General features: G+C 38.4%; 1 protein-coding gene across 4 annotated transcripts in view; it reads left to right on the top strand.

The window, feature by feature from the left end:
- The first annotated feature begins 1,826 nt into the window (after positions 1-1,826).
- The window catches only part of rfx2 (regulatory factor X, 2 (influences HLA class II expression)), a 42,762-nt gene continuing 22,879 nt past the window's right edge, over positions 1,827-21,709 (top strand). For 2 of the 4 annotated variants that reach the window (XM_084087531.1, XM_084087532.1), the window contains exons 1-2: positions 1,839-2,030; positions 20,423-20,535. In XM_084087531.1, the coding sequence (XP_083943657.1) occupies positions 20,431-20,535 (105 nt within the window). In that variant the 5' untranslated portion in view covers positions 1,839-2,030; positions 20,423-20,430. Of the gene's footprint in view, positions 2,031-20,422; positions 20,536-21,554; positions 21,645-21,709 lie in introns of all 4 variants that reach the window. The other 2 variants (XM_084087529.1, XM_084087530.1) reach the window with 2 other exon arrangements.

Below are 21,709 nucleotides of genomic sequence, written 5' to 3' on the forward strand. Positions count from 1 at the left end.
AATTCAAGCATGCTCTTTCCTGACACTGTTGTCTCCTTGGTAACCAGGTACACTAACTAAAACGTTATTAGCGACAAAATTGTGGTGAAAATGACGGCAAATCTATGAAAAAAAAAATTCATACAATACAATTTGTTTCACTCTTTGTTTAGGTCATTTTTGGACTTTTCCAATTCTTAATAAAGTATCTGAATAGCGCCAAAACTAAATGTCATGGTGCAGCGTTTTTAAGAAAATTTTAATTTAGCTTTTATATAACAAAACAGTTTAAAGCTGTAAAAAAAATAATTAAATACAAAAAATAATAAAATGCAATAAATTCAAATGGGCTATTTTTTTTAGAAAGGCATACTAATTTTATAATTTCTGCCAAAAAATGTGCAGTAGACTTCCAAGAGAGGCGTTTTAAACAAAACTCGTTTGCGCATTTTGTTTATTTCCAAGATGATAACAACACCATTCACTAAATTAAACATGTAGTGAGGTGATATGACAACAATGCAGAATAATAGCCTACTGTTTCAAATTATTTCAACATTTATTGTTGAATGTTTAAACTACTTCACATTTACAGTACCTGTCAAAAGTCTGGAAACATATATTTTTTAAAAATGTTTTTAAAAGTCTCTTAAAAGGCTCAGACCTCCCCCCGTCACCAAGACTTCATTTATTTCATCAAAAATATCTGTGATATTACGAAATATTATTACAAATTAAAAGAACTGTTTTCTATTTAAATATATATTTTAAAATGTAATGAAAAGCTGAATTTCCAGCATCATTACTCCAGTCTTCAGTGTCACACGATTCTTCAGAAATCTTAATATGCTGATTTGGTGCTCAAGAAACATTATAATTATCACATCCTCATCAATGTTGAAAACAGTTGTGCTGCTTAACCTTTTTGTGTAAATGGTGATACTTTTTTCATTCTTTGATGAATAGAAAGTTCAATGAACAGCATTTATTAAATTCAATTATTAATAAAAAATAGACAATCTTTTATAAATGTCTTCACTGGCACTTTTGATCAATTTAATGCATCCTTAATGAAGGATAATTAATTTCTCTCTCTTTAAATCTTACCACAAAGAGATTCAAGAACAGTTTTTCCCCAGAGCCATAACCATCATGAATTCTAATATGCACTGATCCCACTCTGCCACACACACACACACACACACACACACACTTACTTTTCTATTCTGTTTTAAGTGTTTGAATGGTAATAAATGCAGCATCTTTCAAAATGTTCATGTTTTCAAACTCTTGACAGGTACTGTGTAGTTTTAAAATAGTTAGCATTATTATACAGTGGCATGCAGTTCGCTTGTATCTCCTCCCGATGAGGATAAGTGTATTTGTTTTACGGTGATATACTGCCACTAAGCGGTGATTGTGGGGAATTAGGCTTGAAATTGATCTGCTAGTCTCACTGACATCATAGACAGTGCTAATGAAATAACGTAGTAACCATTTAAGGTTTAACGTTTATATATTGTACTACAATTTACAGAGATGAATTGTTTAGATATCACATTGTAAATGTTGTATTACTTGTTTTATAATCCTTGCATTCGTTTAGTTTTTTTTCAGCTGTAATTTGGCAACCCAGGCGGAAAGACATGTAACCAAAGAACCTGGTCATTCTATCATCTTTATATAGGCGTTAGCGCGGTAAAGTGACCGGTTTTTGGCGGAGAAAAGAAGAGCCGAGGCGCGTTAGTGCGCCGCTCGCCGCGGGAATCAAACATCAACCGCTCGAGACGAGAGACTCGAGGCCGAAGTAGCATGAGTTAGGAGGGGCTCGAGGTTGGCTCCTCCCCCTCGCGCTTTTTAGCCCTTGACGTATGAAGAGGACGGTAGCAACAGTTGCCTCGAGACCCCCGCTCGCCATAGTGACTGTAGTCGTGGAGACAGTTACTTACCAACGGGAGCAACACTCAGCAACAGCAGCAGCAGCAGCAACTGGAGGAGAGAGAGAGGGAAAAGAACAGTAAAGCCAGGGCAGATCTAAGCAAAAGTCTGAGGTGAATATCTTTTTACTGCCTAGAGAGATCGAAATGAATTGAATGTGAATTTAACGAACACTGGAGGTTGAGTAATGTACATCTCGACGTGTTTTCACGCCCTGATCTCCTTCGCTGTCTTTTAGAGTCACATTAGCACGCTAGTTGATTAGCTCATCTGCTTTGCCAACTTCAGTCAGTTTGTTTGGGGATCGATTAAACTAATAGCGGAGAAATCCAAGTGAGCTGTTTGTACTTTGAATGCCATACATGTGGGTTATTACGTCTGTAAGATTAATATGCTTTATATACGGGTAATTCACGAGCTAACCGGCTAACCAATTACCCAACTAGGTAAACTTTCTTTAAAAGCTGGAAGTGTTTTAATAACAGCTAGATCTGTTACTGGAGCAACTTAACCGCTTTGTTCCGCCGTTGCTTTTCTTCAAGAATCGCTTACATTCTCGTAGAAGTGCGTGAGTTGATTCGAAGAGACTAACGTGGATCTGCCTGGTTCCGTGTGATGAACGAGTCCAGGTTAAATGTCTTTAGTTTGAACAGAAACCTCGCAAAAATGATACATGCCGTTTTTAGACCTGTCATGTTTCTTTTGGGTTCGGACGCATCAACAGGTTGCTAAAGTCAGGATAGCGGTGCCCGATAAAAGTGATGCATTTCTGATAATACGAGCGTCATCGGCAATATATTTACTATAAAAAGTATTCAAGTGTTATGTTTGTTTAGATTCTGGAATGCAAATATATTTACGTAATTTTGAAGCGAAATGTCATCGCTCAAATCGTATTCTCTTAACGTTACCTGAGCTAAAATGTTTTACAGGCTGTTGAAAAAGGGTCAATGATGTTTTTTGTCATTAAAGTGAAGTGAAGTATTTTTTTTTTTTTTTTTTTATTATTACTAAGATTTAAAAACTTTTGTCCACTAAATCACAACCCACTTTTGACCACAAAATTGGTGTGGTTAGGGTAGTCAGCGTGCAGGAAGTCATTTTATTGTGTTGTCATGACTCATGAGACAAGAAAATCATAAATCATAGAGGACCTCTTTACACCCTTATTACCTTTGCAAAGATCATTACAAAAAAAACAAAAAAACAACAACATTTCGTCCAGGCAAAAGCATAGGTTCGGTCAAATACAGTAACACTATAAAAACCCCTTGATGTTCATGAAAATTCATGATTTTTTTTACCATAAAAATATGTTTGAAAAATGAATCTTTATTTTATTCAGGGTACAAAAAGGGGTTTTAATTGCATTTACTTAATGGTTAGAAAACTTGACATGTTTGAAATCTTTCACACAAAACTTTTTAATTAATTAATTAATTTATTTATTTTGAAATCTATGAAAATAAAATTAATACAAATTGAATTTGGCAAATGTTTTTCAACATTTCATTGTAATTTTTTTTTCTTTTTTTTTTATAACGTTGGAGAGTCTTTGCCATTGACCCAACAACCAATCTGCAGATCATATATTAAACAGCATAGATTTATATAAATAATAATATAATAATAAAATAGTTTTTATTCTATATCTTTATTTCCCATGTTTTATATTCTCACATTGTGATATTAAAAAATCACAGTTTTTATTGCCATTTGCAAGTATATTCAAAATTTGTCGGAAACCTCAAATTCAAAACTTTTATTGCATTTAGGAATAATAGATATGCATATTTTCCCCACCTTTCTAAAGTGGAGCTGTGTTAGTGATTTGGAATGCCATACTGTAATAATTGTGTGCAAATGAGATATGTATTTGCATTGTCGTCATAATGAGATCAGGTCTGACTTTAACAGTTTGACAACAGCTTGACTGTGCTCATCCAAAGCTGCTGTCATTTTTCCGGAGTTGCATCGTGTCGCCGTGGCGATGTTACACCTGCTCAGCAGAGAGCCTGGTAATGAGCCCTCTTCATGACAATAGCGTGTGGTCCAGGTGTCGCCCCTCATTGGGCCATGCTTCTCTATTGATCTCTCTTTAGCTGAGAGTGTCAGTGCCACTGAAAGCGCAGCTGATAATGAGGGTAATTGGCATAGAGAGAGAGGCAGATCCTGAAGCAACACACAAATCATGTTGGCCGACCCGTTCTTCACTATCTATGACACCGTGCTTGGATAGTTTCGATTATTTCACCCTTTCTGCAGCACCGGTTCAAGGATGTTTGAGATGAGGCGTTTCTGCCTGTCAGAGTGGGAGTGTGTTTGTCGCTGTGTGTGACGGGTCCCTCCTGAGCTCAGCTGAAGCTGCAGACGTGTCTGTCAGGTGCTTCACTGAGCTCTGAAATCCTCCTCAAACGCATCTTCACCACGCAACATCTCCAAAGCCCTAAGATCTGGTTTCTGTGAAATATGTTGTTACAGGTGCATGTTCAGGCTGGAGGAGAAATGAATGATTCATGTAATTGAAGTTAATTATTGATGAGGCCAGTCGCTGTTTCCTGGGCTGTGTGATGTCCAGTTAGCTAGTTTTTGCGAGGTTTGGTTTGCACACTAAGCTCCCTTTTGCTCAGACCTCCCCCTGTCCGAGTCTAGGACGGTACACTACACTCTGTTCTCGACATGACTGACTCCACACCAATTATAATCAAAGAATTTCAGTGTTTAAATGTAAATTTGCATAGGCTTCTTTTGCACATGCTTTAACCCAGTGGGCAAATTTGGATGCAACCAAGGGCCCTGAGCACTAGGGGGCCCCGGTAACAGGAGGTGTTTAATTCCTGTGCCTCTAAATGGAATTTAAATCAAATAAAATGATGATTTCCATACAGGTTTCCCAAACACTCCTTTTGCCGTCCACCTGTTATTTTTCAGGTAAACAAGTTTCCCGACCCAAACTAATTCATTGGTTCAGCCATACACTACAATTCAAAAGTATGTGACTATGAGATTTTTGAAAAATAAATTAATACTATTATTCGACAAGGTCGCATTACATTGATCAAAAATCTAAGACAATGGTACAAAATATTTCTGTGTCAAATAAATGTTGTTCTTTTGAAGTTTCTTTTCATCAAAAAATCCTGGGGAAAAAAATGGTTTCCACAAAAATTTAAGCAACACAACTATTTTAAACATTGATAATAATAAGAAATGTTTCTTGAGCAGCAAATCAGCATAATAGAATGATTTCTGAAGGATCATGTGACTCTGAAGACTGGAGTAATGGCTGATAAAAATTCATTTTTGCCATCACAGGAATAAATTACATAATAAAAAAAAAAATTAAAATAGAAAAGCCAAACCCCAAACTTTTGAATGCAGTGTAAAGCTTCAGTTAATGCAAACTGCCTGTTTGATGGCTTCATTGCACATATTATTTGAGATCTGTGCTTTCTAGAAGAGCAGGAATAAGGCATTTTGATAGTGTGTGAGTGACATTGAAATTATTTTAGATCACTGCTTAACTGTTTCTATGGTAGTAATGTGAATGCATGATACATTTAACCACACTAAAGTGAGCTATTTTTTCATGCAATCTTGCTTTGTGTAGCCTATATTATGTGCTTTCAAGGCTTCACATATTCATATATAGCATTTTTGTCATTTGATTCTACTGTCTTTTGACAGCTCTTTCATCACAGCTAGTATGGTTTAACTGTTGAAAAAGACAAGTAGGTGAATTTTAAAAGATTAGCTCTTGAATATTAAGTAGTTCACGTTAATGGCGCTTAGTCTTCGTTGTGCTCTTCGTCACGTGATATAATTAAGTCAAACGTCAACTGTGGGGCGGTTTGACTGTGCAAAATCAAAATCTTATCATGCTGAAATCAATATTTGGCAAAGTTTCACCTCAAAACACCACAGATGTGTAGGTAATTATATATTCTTTAGATTAGTATTGCACACGTGAGGAACAGATTAGCTCTAAACCTGTGGGCAAATTCAAAACCATTCGTTCACTTGTTTTGACAAAGCCCCGTAATGCAGTGTAGTCCAAATCAAGCTTTTAATTTGGTTACACACCCACCACAAAGAAAAATAAAGGAATGGGAATGGAATTCCGTGCAACCCAGATCCAAGCAGCTGTTATGTTTACATGGCAACTTGATACACAAATACAGCCAGGGTTATGGAAAGAGAGGGGCTGGGCGGGGGGTGCTGTGTTATTCTTTCAAAAGTCAATGGTTTTTAATCAGCTCTCTTCAATCTCTGTTTGTGGTGATGGACGTGCACAGTCTCGGTTTGCAAAGCAGGTTATAGCGAAAGGAGAACAAAGAGGAAATGCTGGTACAGTATGGTACCATATTTAGCCAGGTGAGGTGACTCACATAAACGCCATGATTTTACACATCCGCTTCCTTTTGAAGTGTCAGCACTGTTCTGGCTGGTGTTTGTGAACTATAGTTTATCACCTATAGACGATCTCTAAGAAATTACTTGTTTGACTGAACTTCTTCTGTGAATCATAAAAATATATAATTTGAAAAATGTCTCATTTCATTGCATGGACAAAAATGGTTGAAACATTCTTCAAAATATCTTCTTTTATGCTCCAGAAGAAAGATGTAAGAAGTAAATGATGACAGAATTTCCATTTTTGGGTGAACTTTCCCTTTAAGTCATTCAAGGAAAGCATAACAGGAAGTGATAGGAACATTTACATAACAGGAAGTGATGGTGTGATCTTAAATACCTAAATCTGTACATGCAAGTGCATTATTCACCTCATTAGGTCACGTTCATCAATCAGTGCCCATGTTTGCGTCCTGTTCCCAGGTCAGAGTTCAGCTCCAGTCATTTGCCATCATGGAGACTTTATGATTGTTGTAGCAGCGTCTACTGTAACCTTAAACCACGCTGAGCTTTTAATGGACTATAGTAGAGCGCAGCTCTCAAGGAGACAGCTGCAGCGGTCCGTTTTGAAAAGTATTTGTACGTGTGCACCGATGCACCATGGGGGGGAAGGGTGTCAGAGCGAGTGGCAGATGACAAGATACAGCTCTCCCGTGTGTGTATGCTGTATTTAGCCTGTGTGGAAGAAGCCCGGCCCGGAGCAGATCGCTGCTGTACCCACCTGGCAGCTGTGCTTGTGCTGTAAGGGGTCATAATACTTGGACTACAAGCATTAAAGGGATAGTTCACCCAAAAATGAAAATTAGCCCATGATTTACTCACCCTTAAGTCATCCTTGGTGTATATGGCATTCTTCTTTTAGACAAATACGGAGTTATATTAAAAATTGTCCGGGCTCTTCCAAGCTTTATAATGGCAGTGAATAGCCGTTTCTGTTTATATTTTTCTTACACAAACGCTTCGCTTAGCTTCAGAAGGCCTTTATTAACCCCCCAGAGCCGTGTGGAGTTCGTTTATGATGCAGGGTTTTTCCTGCATAAAGAATTACAAGGCGGCCACCTCCGTCAAATTTCGTGCCGCCTCCGGCTCTCGACAAAACTCGCACAGACAGTCACATGCTCGGATACACTTTTTCCAACTTGGCGGTTCTGTTGCGGGTTCCCGGCATGTGTCCATTGACCGTATAGTTTGCCGATAGTGCTGCGCGGATCATAATCCGCGGGTCGGGCGGGCCAAGTAACAAAAACATAACTTTCCAATTAACCGAGGGTGGATGACACATAAATCATTATAATGTGTTGAGTTTAATAAAGACACGGAACTCTTTCATGATAAAACGCCATGAACGTGCGTCACTCTTTTACTTTCAACAAGTAACTCTCTTCAGGCAAAACCAATTAAGAAAAACATATCAGGGCTCGACATTAACACTTGTCCAGGACACGTGTTTTTTTTTGTTTTTTTTTAAGAGACAAGTGAGAGAGAACTTGTACTTGCCCAACTGGACAAATGCCCTGATTAAAACGCCAATTTCCAAACAATAAAATAAAAAATAACAAGGGAATCCACGAGGATGATTCTGATTTAATTTCATTTAATGTAAGTGGTGATTGATAGCCTATAGTTGATAATAATATAAATGTCTTACCGTGTTTCCCAATGTTTTGATTGTTAACAGCCTTTAGTGTCTTATTATTCTAACTGAATGTGTTGATCAAATTGAAGAATTTGAAATAAAAGATGGAGCATACATTTAATAAAATTAGGGAAAAATGCCCTGATAAGAGTGTTTTCCAATGAAACATTGACAATTTAAGTTTGAAGGGAGTAAACCCTCTGTTTAGGTTATTAAGGAAATGTAATTTTGCCAAAAGAAGAACTTTTAATTTAAATGTTAATTTTAAATCAGCCTACTTCAGTTTGATATGTTATCAGGGTGAGTAAATCATGGGCTAATTTTCATTTTTGGGTGAACTATCCCTTTAATAAATTACACAAAACAAACCCAATTAACTGATCTGAGTTGAAATACACATAAGCTGTTTTGACACTGACAAAAGTGCATTTAGAAATCAAGCATTAGGCCGTCCTGGCAGCGTGAGCAGCACTGCTGATGATTGAACTTTTTCACGTCTCCATAGATGTTATTATCATGTTTTGTTATTGTGTTCATGGCTGTAATTATCTCTTTATCTTATCTCTCACTCTAATGTTGCTGAAATAGCCTCCTCCTGTAACTTTATACAGAATTGACAGGTTGAAATGCAGCCAAGAAGATTCAGCCTGATAATTGCGTACAAATAGTTATTTTAGCTCTGTTGTTATCGCTCATGATTAGGGATTTGAACAAGCTCCTAACCATTAGTATTAAACTTTGATGCACAACTCACCCCATATTGTTTGTGCTACAAACATGAATGAAGACTCAAATTATGTGGCTTGTTGAGGAGATGTTATACTACTTTTTCAAGGAATCAGACTTTTTAATAAAAGGAGGGACACAAGCTAATCTATTCTAGCCTGTCCTTCAACTCTGTTTTAGTATGTAGTCTTTGTAGCACTTTTCATCCCAAGGAGGCAGTAACATGAATCGCTTTAAGTGGCTTTGGATAAAAGGCACGGTTACACTTTATTTAGAGGGTTTTATTACATTGTACTACTGACTATAAGTAACTTTGCAACTACATGCCAACTTATTCTACTAACCTGAACCCTAACACTTAACCTAACATTATACTATAGTCTACTAATACTTAAATGAGAGTTAGTTGACATGTAAGTTGCAAAGTTACTACAAAGTTAGTAGAGTGTCTAAATTGGACAAAAACAAAATAAAGTGAAACCAAAGGCTCTGGGAAAATGAATAAATAGTATCTAGGGATCTCAATTAGTGTTTTAAAAATAGTATAGTGTTTGCCCTTCTATTATTAGACAAAACTGTAAAACAAATACAGTAAACCAATGAAGATGGAGAATGGGAGCTCCTGTCTGTTTGCACTGTCCATTTTCTTAGTGCTGTCAAAAATAAATGTAAAAATAGAAAAAGTTATCAGAACTCAGATGGACCGGGTAGAGATGGTCTTATTATTAAATTTCGTTTGAGTTCTGCGACAATCAATTACTGTTTGTGGATACCATAGAAATGAATGAGAAGTGCCATAAACGGAATCATACCTGTTGCACAATTGTCCGTGACTTCTCTTATAAAACATGTTTGTTTTTTTCGGTGTAAAAAATAGATCACTCCAATATGAATGTTTAAGAGCGAACATGTTTAAGATTAGCCGATGGGCTGTCGTTTCATTAAAAGATAGGCTAATTTATGCAGCAAAATACTTTAATATACTGTTGATATTCATAAAATATGCATTTAATATCGTATTATGTCTTTTAAGTCTTTGAATATCTAGCCTATTAAACCATAATTTCCACAAAACATAGCAAACTTCAGACTTTGCAATTGTTATATTTGTGTAATTTACTATCTTTAAATGAAACAATGTGATGTGATATAGTGTAATTATGATATATCGGCCATCGGTATCACTAACTATGTTATGCCCAGCCGGTCCATGATGAAATGATGAGTAAAGGCAATCGAAGTGCTCTGATCCTTGTTTTCTTTGTGGAAAAAAAGGAAACGGGTGACTTGGTTGAGATGTCTGAGCTGCAGGCTGAGACTTGTCTGAGACTGAAATGTGTTGCTCACAAGAACCTCTCCCTCAGCGTTCAAACCCCCCCGAATTCGTCTCAAGCCGCTCCTCGTCTGAGCGTTCTTTACATTCCACCTGCTTTGTATCGTAGCTCCACAACTGCTAATTAAATTTCCTGCCGCAAACAGCACACTGGCCTGTGACATTTGCATCACAATGGCCTCCTCTCTCTCGCCTTAGTCTGGAGAGATGGACATTCCCTCTAATGTCCCCTCTTTTTACTGTTGCATAATATACGACTAGTGTTTTCCTCTCCATTTTCCAGTATTCTTAATGTTAACCTCAAGTCATTGACGTTCTTTTTACAGTGTCTGTGATTTAGGACAACATCTTGAAACTAAATATTTACTTTATTTAGTTTAAGTTGAAAAAGTCCAGATTTATAATGTACTCAATTTCTGTCTTCTGTTATGTTTAACATCCATCACTATGAGGTTTGGCACACTTTATTGCGTCAGACTCCATCCATCCTCTCATTCATCCTGGAGAAGTTCAATCCGGTACACTCGGACCCTCAGAAAAAAAGAGCATTTATTCAAGACTTTCTTCCGCCAAGGCTGACTAACATCTCTGTAGTTATTATGCATTGCTCAAGCCATGCCTGTGTGCAGATTTGCACTTCAGCTTCCCATTCATACCTCTTTATGCACCTGAATAAGACACCAGACGAGAGCTTGTTGATTCTGTGAGGGCTGAACCTTGTGTGACTTCTCCATTGCCCTCTTTGCTATCAGTCTATTGTATGCAGAACTTTTCAAACAGTCGTTCTGCCCCCCAGCAGCCCAGAGCGCTCCTTTGGGGCGGGATTGAATCAACTTCCGACAGATCCAGGTTGTTCCTTTTTGTGTATTAAAAAAAATTACGCAGGTTACAATCGTTTAAAGGACTATAATAAATATAGTTTGCCACATACTCACAATTGATTTTACAGGGTGTCCGCGCGGTAGTAAAAAGAATCTACCAAAATTAAGGCCCTTGAAAGGTAGTAAAAGGTAACAAACGCAATTTGACTTGGTAGTAAATTTTTCATCACCACCTCAATATATGAGTTTCCATTTTTTTGCTTAATATTTGTGTCTCCATATTTTAACTTCATCTAGCATAATTTAAAAATATATACGGTGCTAACAACATGACCTGACGGGCTCGACATTAACGCTTGTCCGCTTGTCCGGGACAAGTGGATTTTTTGAAGGGACAAGTAAAAGAGAATTTTCCTTGCCCGACCGGACAAGTAGCCTGATTAAACGTCAATAAAAATAAATAAAAAAATAAAAAAAACATTTACTAGGGAATCACTAAAATGAGAGAATGATTCTGATTGTATTATATTTATTGTAAGTTGCGATCTATAGTGGATAAGTACTGACGGTAAAAAGGTTGCGCTGTTGAGGCTCGCGCAGCCTCTCGAGAAGTCCAAACAAATGTAAACTCAGTTTAAACTCAGTTAACAACATACTGCCAGTACCAAAATTCAAAATGTGTTTTAATATTTTTAACATATGATACAGTTTAGCAACCTCACACGACGAGTGCCGTTTTCCTGAATACCATCACGACTGAAAATGTGACATTGCTTTCATACAACAGTTCAAATTAAGTCACTTACATTTTAGACACAATATTGACTGTTTTTGTTCTGTTTCAGCCGCGAAAATAGTTCCAAACAAAGATCACGGCAGAACCGTAACGCATCTCACAGCAACACTTAACCGTGTGTCATTACTGAATGATTCAGCGTTTTGAACGAATTGGCTGAGTCAAAGATTCAATGTCCCATTCATAAACATGTCTCATTCTTGAATGAATCAGTTGTTTGAACGAATTGTTTGAATGAATGACTCAATGACTCGCTCATTAAGACGGTCGCCTTCCGCCTCCTACTGGCGGTTTACTTTCATGTTTAAAAGTATCATTCTTTCCAACGTTTCTTATTTGTATATTCAAATAAGAAATAAGGCACCATATCTGCACCTTTAAAGCCCTTTAAAGGTGCAGATATGACAATATGCAGATTTAAATATATCAGAGCTGATTGAACACAGATGAGGATATTTCTTCAGAATAAATTATATTTACAGCACACACACACCAAAAAAATTCCGGACAAGCAACTTTTTTACTCGGACAAGTGAATGACAGATTTATGAAAGGCTTAATGCAAGCACATGAAAAGGCTTAATGTCGAGCCCTGAGTGAGTCGGAGATGATAGCAATGACAAAGTGCCAAGGTTATTATTCACCTTATAGGGCTAAGGGCTATGGTTAGGATAACTCAAGGGCTAGGGTTAAGATAAGGACAACTGAAACTCAAACTCGACACTACAAAAAAAACATAATTGACAATGACAATACTTAATGATCACAATTAAACATTAGTGTACCTAATATGTATGATGGGTGTGACTGTGTCATACTTATACCTTATAGTAAGTATTAAGTGGTGCTTTTCATACCCCTCCCACCCCCCACACCCCCCAAAAAAGGGCTGCTGCTTGGTGTCATGTTGGTAGTAAAAAATATTGTGGAGGTGGTAAAAAAGGTAGTAAAAGGTAGTAAATTCATCTCTATGATTCCTGCATATACCCTGTTTTATTCAATTCTCCTAATATTTATTATAACCGGTATTTCACTAGTAATGGCATGACTGACTCATTCAGATGACTCATGTGATATCTTCTCTTGAAATGACACTATATTTATTTATCACGATATCACTTTTACCAGTAATGCCCATAAACAGAACACACCTTTGCTCGGTATATCATTGTTTGGTAACCCAGTGTGAATCAGATAGATGCTTGTAAACACATAGATATCAATCTTGAAAATGGGTGTATGGAAATGTGGATAAGCAGCAATATGACTGAAACGTGTATACTTATTTAACAAATCTTAAGGTGGGGTTTTCTTTCTATTTTTTATTTTTTTTTGCCACAGTGATAACTAAATTATTTTACTGCAACAATAAACATTATGCATAATGAATTGTTAATGAGAAAATTAACTGAAAAAAGTGTAATGTTTCTAAACATTTTTTGAGCCATTTAAATGGCAATCTGCACGATCGGGAGTTTCACGTGCTGGCAGAAAAGTTCCTCATGCAGATTTTGCTTGTGTTTAAGTTGGTCTTGTGAATTTGCCACACTGACCAACAGAAAGCTATCTGGTTTGAAAGTGACATCTCTGCGAGTGGTGCTTCATGCATCACTACACCATTGACGGTAGATTATGGACCTTTTTTGTCTGCAAAATTACACTGAAATTACAGTAATGTAACTGCACCTTAAGTAGAAAATCTGTGAATATCTGTAAAACAATATTGGTCAAACTGATTATTGCTCTATCTCTCTTATGTAATGTCCTTATCCTGGAATATTTGGCACACACAATCCAGAGAAACACCCATTTGATTGACTATAGCTGCCGTTGACGTGACTGGATTGGGTTACATAATGTGATACTTGATGCTTGATGAGCTGGACAGAATTTGTCATGTGTTGAACCGTGCTGACAGATCAAAATCAAATTTTATTAAGTCTACAGTCTTTCCCTGTTTGGTGGTAAAGGGCGACTATTAGTCAGCAAGTTTAAATAAATACCAATGACACATGTAGAAGCTTTTTACGTAGTGGTAGAGATCACCACACTGTGTCATAACAACATCTTTTAGGGTGTGTGATAATCCAGTTGTTGTTGAGATGAAATCAAATCAGTCATAGAAGGTATGGAGTAAAGGCTATGGTGTTCTTGTGGATTATCAAAAGAATGATTACTCAGCCTACGTGACTCTGAAATCCAAGTGTCGAGGTGTAGACGTAATGTGGAGACAATGTGGCATGACAGAATCACTTTAAGAAGTTTCTGTCTTCCTTCCTTCTTGACTATATTGGCTACCACTGGCGCTGACCTGATGCCATTTGGCATTTAAGCATTAGTAGTCTGGGAATCTTCCACTCACTGTCTTCAGAAGAGGGTTTTCAAAGAAAAATGGCTCTTATTTTATTACATATAATGTAAAAAACATAAATGCATATTTTAATTGTGCATGTAATAGTGCTTTTGTTTTAATCTAGCTTCTTATTTGCCCGCCAGAACTTGTTGCACTGTTGCAATATAAAGCGTGCAGCAGTAACTTGTCTGACTGGAATCATCACGTTTCTGAAAAACTCTTTCCCGCATGTGTCACTTGCTGTAGTTACCAGAACGTATATTTCCTCACCACAAACAGACACCTGCTCTAAGAGACTCCTTTTCACAGCTCAGTCCTCTGTTTTTGTATCACTATGGGCAACAAGGTGGTGTGACGACAAAAACTGGAGTTCCACCAGTTTGTCATCACCATAGAAAAAGAAACCTCAAAGAAAAGGCAGTTATCTCTGTGAAACCAGACACATTTAATAGTGTTGTCCTTAACCTTCTTGCAAATGTTGCAAAGGTAAGCTTTCTCTTTTACAACACTTTATTTCCCCGTTTTTGGAATCATCCTCAGCTCAGGGTTGGGGGTGGTGCGGAAATCTGGAAAGGGTTACCGGAGGAGGAGGAGGAGGAGGAGGAGGAGGGGGGTTGTGGAGTTGTAAGTGTGAACAAACGGTCTCTATGGCAACGCTCGACCGATTCTCCCTGGCTGCAGAGCCCTTTGCTTTTGGTGTGCTGGCGACGGATGGGCTAGGGTTGTGACAGCAATTGAAGATTGAGGGTTTGGAGATGTGCCTATTTTGGGGGATTTGTTTTGAGGGGCTCACATGAGGACCCAGCTGACCACTTAAACTGTCCACTTCCTCAGCCCAACCTTGCCATCTGCAAACCTTAATCTCAGTGGATCAGTCATTACGATATTGAAATAGATATGAAGAACTGCCTTTCTTAGAGAAATCTCTTACCTGGCCTCAGATCTTTAATTTTGTGTATGCAAATACAATATATAAAAGTTATGAATCACACACACCACCATTACTTAATAACACACTTCATATTTGCAGTTAGTTTGGATAGATGGTCTGTCTATATCATAAGTGGTAGGAGCATTTTGTGTGTTTTGAAAGGCGCGTATCTGCGGAACATCAGCCCAGCTTGTTGGACACAGATGTCCAGTATAGACGGCCCTTTAATGGCAACAAGTGTCTCTGGTTTATTGCACGGCTGTTCGTAGCTTCCGGCGTGTCGTAAAAGCAATCAGAGTTTATTTCCAAGCTGCAAATCTGTCATGAACGTCTGGATTATTTAGTTGGAAAAGTAATTTGAGGCTTCGTTTACAAAGTGATTGTTGTGTTTGGAGTGTTGCGGTGCAAGCATGACTTGTGGCGGCTTTTCTTTTCTTCTCTTTTCTTCACTTTTTTTTTTGTCTTTCTGATGGCTTTAACAGTCCCTGTCAGCGTCTCATACCAGAGAAAGTTGTAAGTCCTGAAGTACGGCTTTCTGTAGATATTCCTCTATAACCGCATGCCTCCCGCCCCTCCCAAGACCCTGCCTCCGCTCCAGAGGGTCAGAGTAATAGCTTATGTATTTATTGTTCTAAGTTTCTGGTTAATGTGAGATAGAAGGATCACTTGGGGGATGGCATTGTTTGGTTTGGGAAGTATTCTGTTGGTTGCATAGCAACAGGCTCCTGGAAACGGGAGTGGACGGTGTTGCCACTAGCAACCGTTGTTGCTCTGCAAACAATGTGGGCCAGTGCAAACAAGAGCCAAGACTGTGGGCTTCTGTTTTTAATTGAACATCTGCATGTGCTTTGCTCTGATCGAGTGTTGTTTAAGTTCAATCTGTCTATGACAGATGTGTCTAAACCCTCTTCTCAACAATAACCTCAATCACAGGTATTACTTTGTGTTTTCTTTGTCATTTAGGCCTGGTTTATTGCCAGCATACTTCCAGGAGAGGATTTCGCTTTCCATCTCTTCGCACTCAGGTTAATGAGAACAGAAGGAAATGGCCACAATGTTGTGGCGGTCTTTAATAGCTCATTTGTGTTGAGCAGAGGTGAGCGCTTGTATCGTGCGGCGGGGAGTCTCTGCTCTACTGTAATAATCCAGAAGCCTATTCGGGACGGGCCCCTCTCGCTCTTCACACCAAAGTGCCGGGGGGCCTCCTGCTGTTTTCTGCCTTTGTGCGGCCCATAGCTGCTGGTGGGGAATTTGTGTGGATTCTAACCTTTTCTTGGAGCTCAGACAAGAGTGACGTGCACATCTAACGACTCCAATATGCTTCAAGCGAAATCGAAGAACAACTGCTGTGACGTCATTTCGAACAATCGCAAAATTAATTTGTAGTTTGGTTCGGGAGTTCGAAACTGCTTTGCCAAAGCAAAGATTCCAGAAAAGTTTGCTCCAGCTGGTTAACACCGTTGAACCATCGTTGGTCCATGGCGTTTACATAATAGCGAGGTGTGCTCTGCAGCTCCACTTTCTTGAATGTGGAAATCTTCTCCAGTTCATTTAGTAGAAAGTTGTACTTTAAATTGAAAGCAACACTGAATCTTTTTTTTATTTTATTTTTTTTATTATAATGTAAAGCTGCTTTAAAGCAATCTATTGTATAGAGTGCTATATAAATACTTGTTTATATTAATAAACATGATGCGACCTCAGAGGAATGGCAAATTGCAGAGCTTGTGCAAACGTGTCAGTGTAACTATGATCAGATGCTTTCTTAACTGCTGTTTTCTCACCACTCTTCTTTTCTTTGTTTATTTTGTCATTGAGAGGAAAGTGCGCAGCACATTTTTACATCTTCATCTAATGCATCTCCCAGCAGCGCTAGTATTTCAAACTTTTTCGGGAAAGGTATCACAAATTTATTTTTACCCCTAAGAACTTAATCTATACATATATCAGGGCCTTAACTAACCTACTTTACTCTTTCTATTTTATTGAAAGAAGCTCCTCTAGATGAGTGGTTATGGTAAGTTATGAAAATTGCATGTAAACGGGAGTGAAGAGTTTTGCTTGTGTCATGTAAACATCTTACTGCGATTTAAGTCCTTACTTGAAAAATCGCTCAATGCAAGTTAATGCAAATTTTGGACCTTGAAAAAGCTGGTTGAGAACCGCTGCTCAATACTCAGACTGACAGGCTGAAGTTTGATTTCTCACCGAAGCGAGCGAACTCTCCTATTCTCTGCGAATAATAGAAGTAGGCAGGAATCAGCTCCAAAGATAACTGCAGCAGGGACAGCCCAGGACATATTTATAACCAATGCAGCACCCCTCAGGCAAATTCCTTTCTTTTAAAAGATCTAAGCACACTCTACTACTCAACTATTTACCCTCTGAGTTTTGATGAAGCTTGTTGACGTTCTGACTCGTGTTTCCAGTCTGGTTCAGGTGAGTGTTAGATTTGAACCAAATAACTCCGGTTGACTGATACCGCAAGTCCGGTTGGAAAGCATGACTGTGACCATGTACACGCTTCTAACTGGTGTAAACAAATTGGAAGACTTCCAGCCTGGTGATGACTGGATGATTACACCCACACATAATCTGTGCCTGCAAATCCACAGATTTCCACAGAACTGGAACCCACGTCATTCATAAAATTCTACCAGCCACCACTCCTTGAGTTTTTGTTGATTTAAATATACAGCTAATTTGATTATGCCTTTAGCTACTGATAAGAGTTGTCACAGTTCCCGCTTGACACATGTTTGAATCTATTTAAATTCCTTTTAAAATCAACACATCTGGGCCTGCTGATGTTCAATTTCAACACTGAATCTTCACTGAATCGTCCTCACGAAGTCCTCACCGTCAAATGAAAAGTCTTGGAAATTAGTGATGCATTGAAATTGAAAGTTTTCATTTAGCCACAAAAAAACGAAAGGGAAAGTTTTTGTAATCAATTAATAAAATTTATTTAACATTCAGCGCTCATATATAAATTAAGTTACCTCACGTAAAGGCAGTTTTACATTAACTTTTTCATTATTTAATTATCAATTTGCTGTTGAAATATGAATATTTAAACATTTGTTAACATGACAGATTTATTCAAAAATACATTAAATAATGAAGACAACAAATTATAAAATAAATAAAAATTAAAATGTAATGTGGTGCATATATTTATCAAAATGCTTTTTTTGCTTATTATTAAGTTAATTGAATAGCTTAGCTGAGGTAAATGCAGCGTTACATGATATGTTTACAAGCTGTTTTATTGACATATTTCCGCAGTTGAAAAACAATGATTGATCGATAACATGAGACTTGATACATTTCAGTAAGTACTGTTACTTTCAACATTTCATGCTATAACTTGTAGTAAAGAGGAAGCACTACTGCTTGAACTGAGGAGGCTACAGCGATCTGTCACGCCACATTAAAGAGCATAACATTTTTTTTTTACAGAATTTGAAAGCTGAGACTTTTTCATATCAAAAGTAACAAAGCTAATAAGCGCTAATTAAACGTCACCTTTTCAGTCAAATGATTTTGGCCTTCCAAAACTCCAAAATTAATTTCCGGTCTGAATATTTTGCATCACTAATGGAAAGTAATAAAATTGTAGAATTACATTTTTTTTCTTGTAATACGCTGCTCTAAAACATTTGTTGACTACAAATTTCTGAACAATCTCTATAAAATAAAAAACATAAAAAGTTAGTCCTCAAGACGGACTCGAAAGGTATTGGAACACGCTGTGAAATGTTGGTTTAAAAACCATGGATTTTAATGGATTTATACAGGATTGCTGTTTTGGTTTTTAAAAACACATTTGTAGTGTTCTTTCTGCAGTATATTATACATCCAGAGGGCATCTGAGTTCATGCATTTTTTACTGAACTGATTCATCCTTTGTCTTCATTACAATTCATTTATTTTCTGAAAATGAGGACAGTTAGGTTTTTCTCCAATTAATTTACCTTTGAATAGAGCTTCACACTTGAGAATTCATTATTTCTATTTTACTAATCTCAGAAAACACAATTAGCTTTTATTCTTTATTCTCTACTCCCAGTGGAAAACCTTAAGTGCCTGTAATTAGCATCCATTTTTCCTGCAGAAATCAAGCGTATTGCTTGCCTTTTGCTCTATTTTAAACTTTAACAGCAAACTGTCAGTCAAGGGGTCTCTTGAAGCTCTCAGATCAGTCTCTGCTGCTGCATATTTGTCAGGATCAATGCAGGCACACGTCGTAAACGCAGTTCTGGGACCTGTTGAGCACACTGGTGGGAGTGATAAATGCACCGTCGGACTGGTTAAGAGCTTATTTAGATGTACAGAGATCGGCTGCCCCCCTGTAACTCGTTCCCCGTCTTTGAGTCTGTCTGTCTCTCCAGCACTCCAAAGTTCCTGTGTGTGTGAGCTTAAAAAAGAATAGCACAAGGGGAAGGGGGGTGGTAGAGTTAGGGATGGTTGCCATGGATCCCTCACCATAGCAACCGACAAACGTTTACAAAGCATTGAGGAATTTCCTCATATCAGCTGTATTATTGGAGCCCCTAGAGACGGACTCTCATTCCAAACAACCACTGGAGATCATCAGTGTCCTGGTGGGGGGGACCAGCCTCATTGCCATTTTAGTTTTTTACCTCCTTTTTCTTTTCATGGTTGGTTGGTTGGTTGGGGGGGGGGGGGGGGTTGTTTTTTCTGCCCTTCCACTTTTTCCCCCTGCTCTCACCTCCTATTCTATCTTTTTTCCGTGGGAGGCTGTCTGGTCTGTATTTGTCACTCTCTTCTTCTCTTTCCCGTTGTTGTGTGCGCCCATACGAGTTTGGAGAGTTGCATCAGGATCTCGACGACAGCGACAAACTCAGTTCTTCTAACTCAATTCCCTTTCGACTGAACCGCGCTGCGGTTGTGATGGGAGTGTTAATGTCTCCTTTGTTCTTTCCTCCATAATAGAGTTCAGAGGTGAGCGGCCTGCTGGGGATGCGGGTGACTCAGCCTGACTTGGCTAGGTTGAGCTCCTGGTCCTTTCGGAAAAGACGGCGTGAAAAGCCGCTTTGTATCCCACTTTTCCTGGCACATGCGCAGAGTTGTATTTCAGTGGGCCGCTCTTATCCTCTCCCGCAACCTGTTGGGGCTTAGTTTGATTGCATTGTTTCTTTAGATGTGGCGAAATCAGCAGGGACCTGATGACATTTTAGTCATGATATGATCCTGACATTCTTTATGCTTAGTGTTTAAGCATAAACAGTGATATATTGTCATCTTTTACTCATTTCTCAGTCATCTGCATTGGTTTTTGGTGCTTTGCGCAATTATATTCTTAGCTTGTACTGATTTTGTTCAAATAAAAATGGACTGTGTGGTATACCTACTAATGATAATCTACTTTTTCAAATAAAAACTTTAAATTATTAATTGTTGGCATGTTTAAACATTATCATGAGTGAATTCTTACACATACTAATACTACATGCTATAACTATCTACTAGGAGGAACCATGCAGCGGTCAGAGGGCAGCTCAGAGTCGGCGTCCACTGTAGCGCTGAGAACGTCCACTTCAGCCCAGGCGCCGGTGGTTCAGCCCGTTCCTGCCTCGCAACAGGTAAGCAGGCTCAGCAGTGATGCACAAAATTAGCATAATAATTATTATTAAGGAAGCTCCTCCCACACAAGCAGATTAATATGAAGATCTGAGCTGCTTTCGCTCTTCTGTCATCGTTCTGAATCTCTCTAAAGATTATTTTCAATATGCACTGGATCCATCTGAAGCGATGAAAGATTTCTCCTCACCCACACCCTTCATCTGTCACTGAGACACTTTAAATGATTAGTAGCGACTTTGCGTGGTGCTGCTGTGGGAGATGTCGGGTTTGGATCAGCCTCACATCCAAAGAAACCAGTCTTTATGTAATTTCGGTTAATATTTTGAGTAGAGCATCACATTTCCCTGGACAGCTGTAGAGGATTTGACGAAAACCAGCGATGAAGGAAATATAGACTTTCTGTACGTAACATTTGTGGTGTTAGCAGTCTGGATCAAAGACGACACTTGTATATACGAAACTTTCCAGTGATCTTTCTCAGGATCCTGAGGTCTTTTTTTTTTTTTTAAATGTGTGTATTTTGGTTTAACAAACCGCCCTTCCACCCACCTTCCATTATTTAGACAAACAGGTAGTCCCAACCCAAGCTCACACCATTTGTTGAGCCAGAAGTTTTGGAAATGCCACAGTTGCATTGTCACAAAAATGGCTTACTTTAGTTGTCTCTAGTCTACAAAATAAAAGTAACTTCCCGTCCTTCTTGCACCGACATCTTTTCTTTTCTCTGATGACGTGTTTAATGACAACCTGTCACTCACATGAGATCACAGCAATAGCAAATGACAAGGATCCTACGATCCAATCAATTCCCAGTGGACAAAATCAAGTCCCCTTTTTTTTGTTTCATCCAAGAAGTACGTCTCAATAGCGAAGAAAAGACTATCGCAACATCTGTTTCATGACGACTTTAAACTTGGATAATTGCATTCTAACATCGGAACGATTCCGTACCTCACCTTTTAAAGAGAAAAGGGTCTAATTTTTTACATTTGTGTGTGTGTGTGTCCCTCACCTGCAGCGTGTGTTAGTTCAGGCCACCGGCTCTTCCCAGAAGGGAGCTCAGGTGCAGCAGTTGCCAGTGCCTAGAGTGCAACAGGTCCCTCAGCAGGTACACACACACACACAGTACAGTCAATCAAACCCTGCACGCTCACTGCACATCCTGAGGACCCA

The sequence above is a fragment of the Abramis brama genome (assembly GCF_963993115.1).
Source record: "Abramis brama genome assembly, chromosome: 16".
Lineage (NCBI taxonomy): Eukaryota > Metazoa > Chordata > Actinopteri > Cypriniformes > Leuciscidae > Abramis > Abramis brama.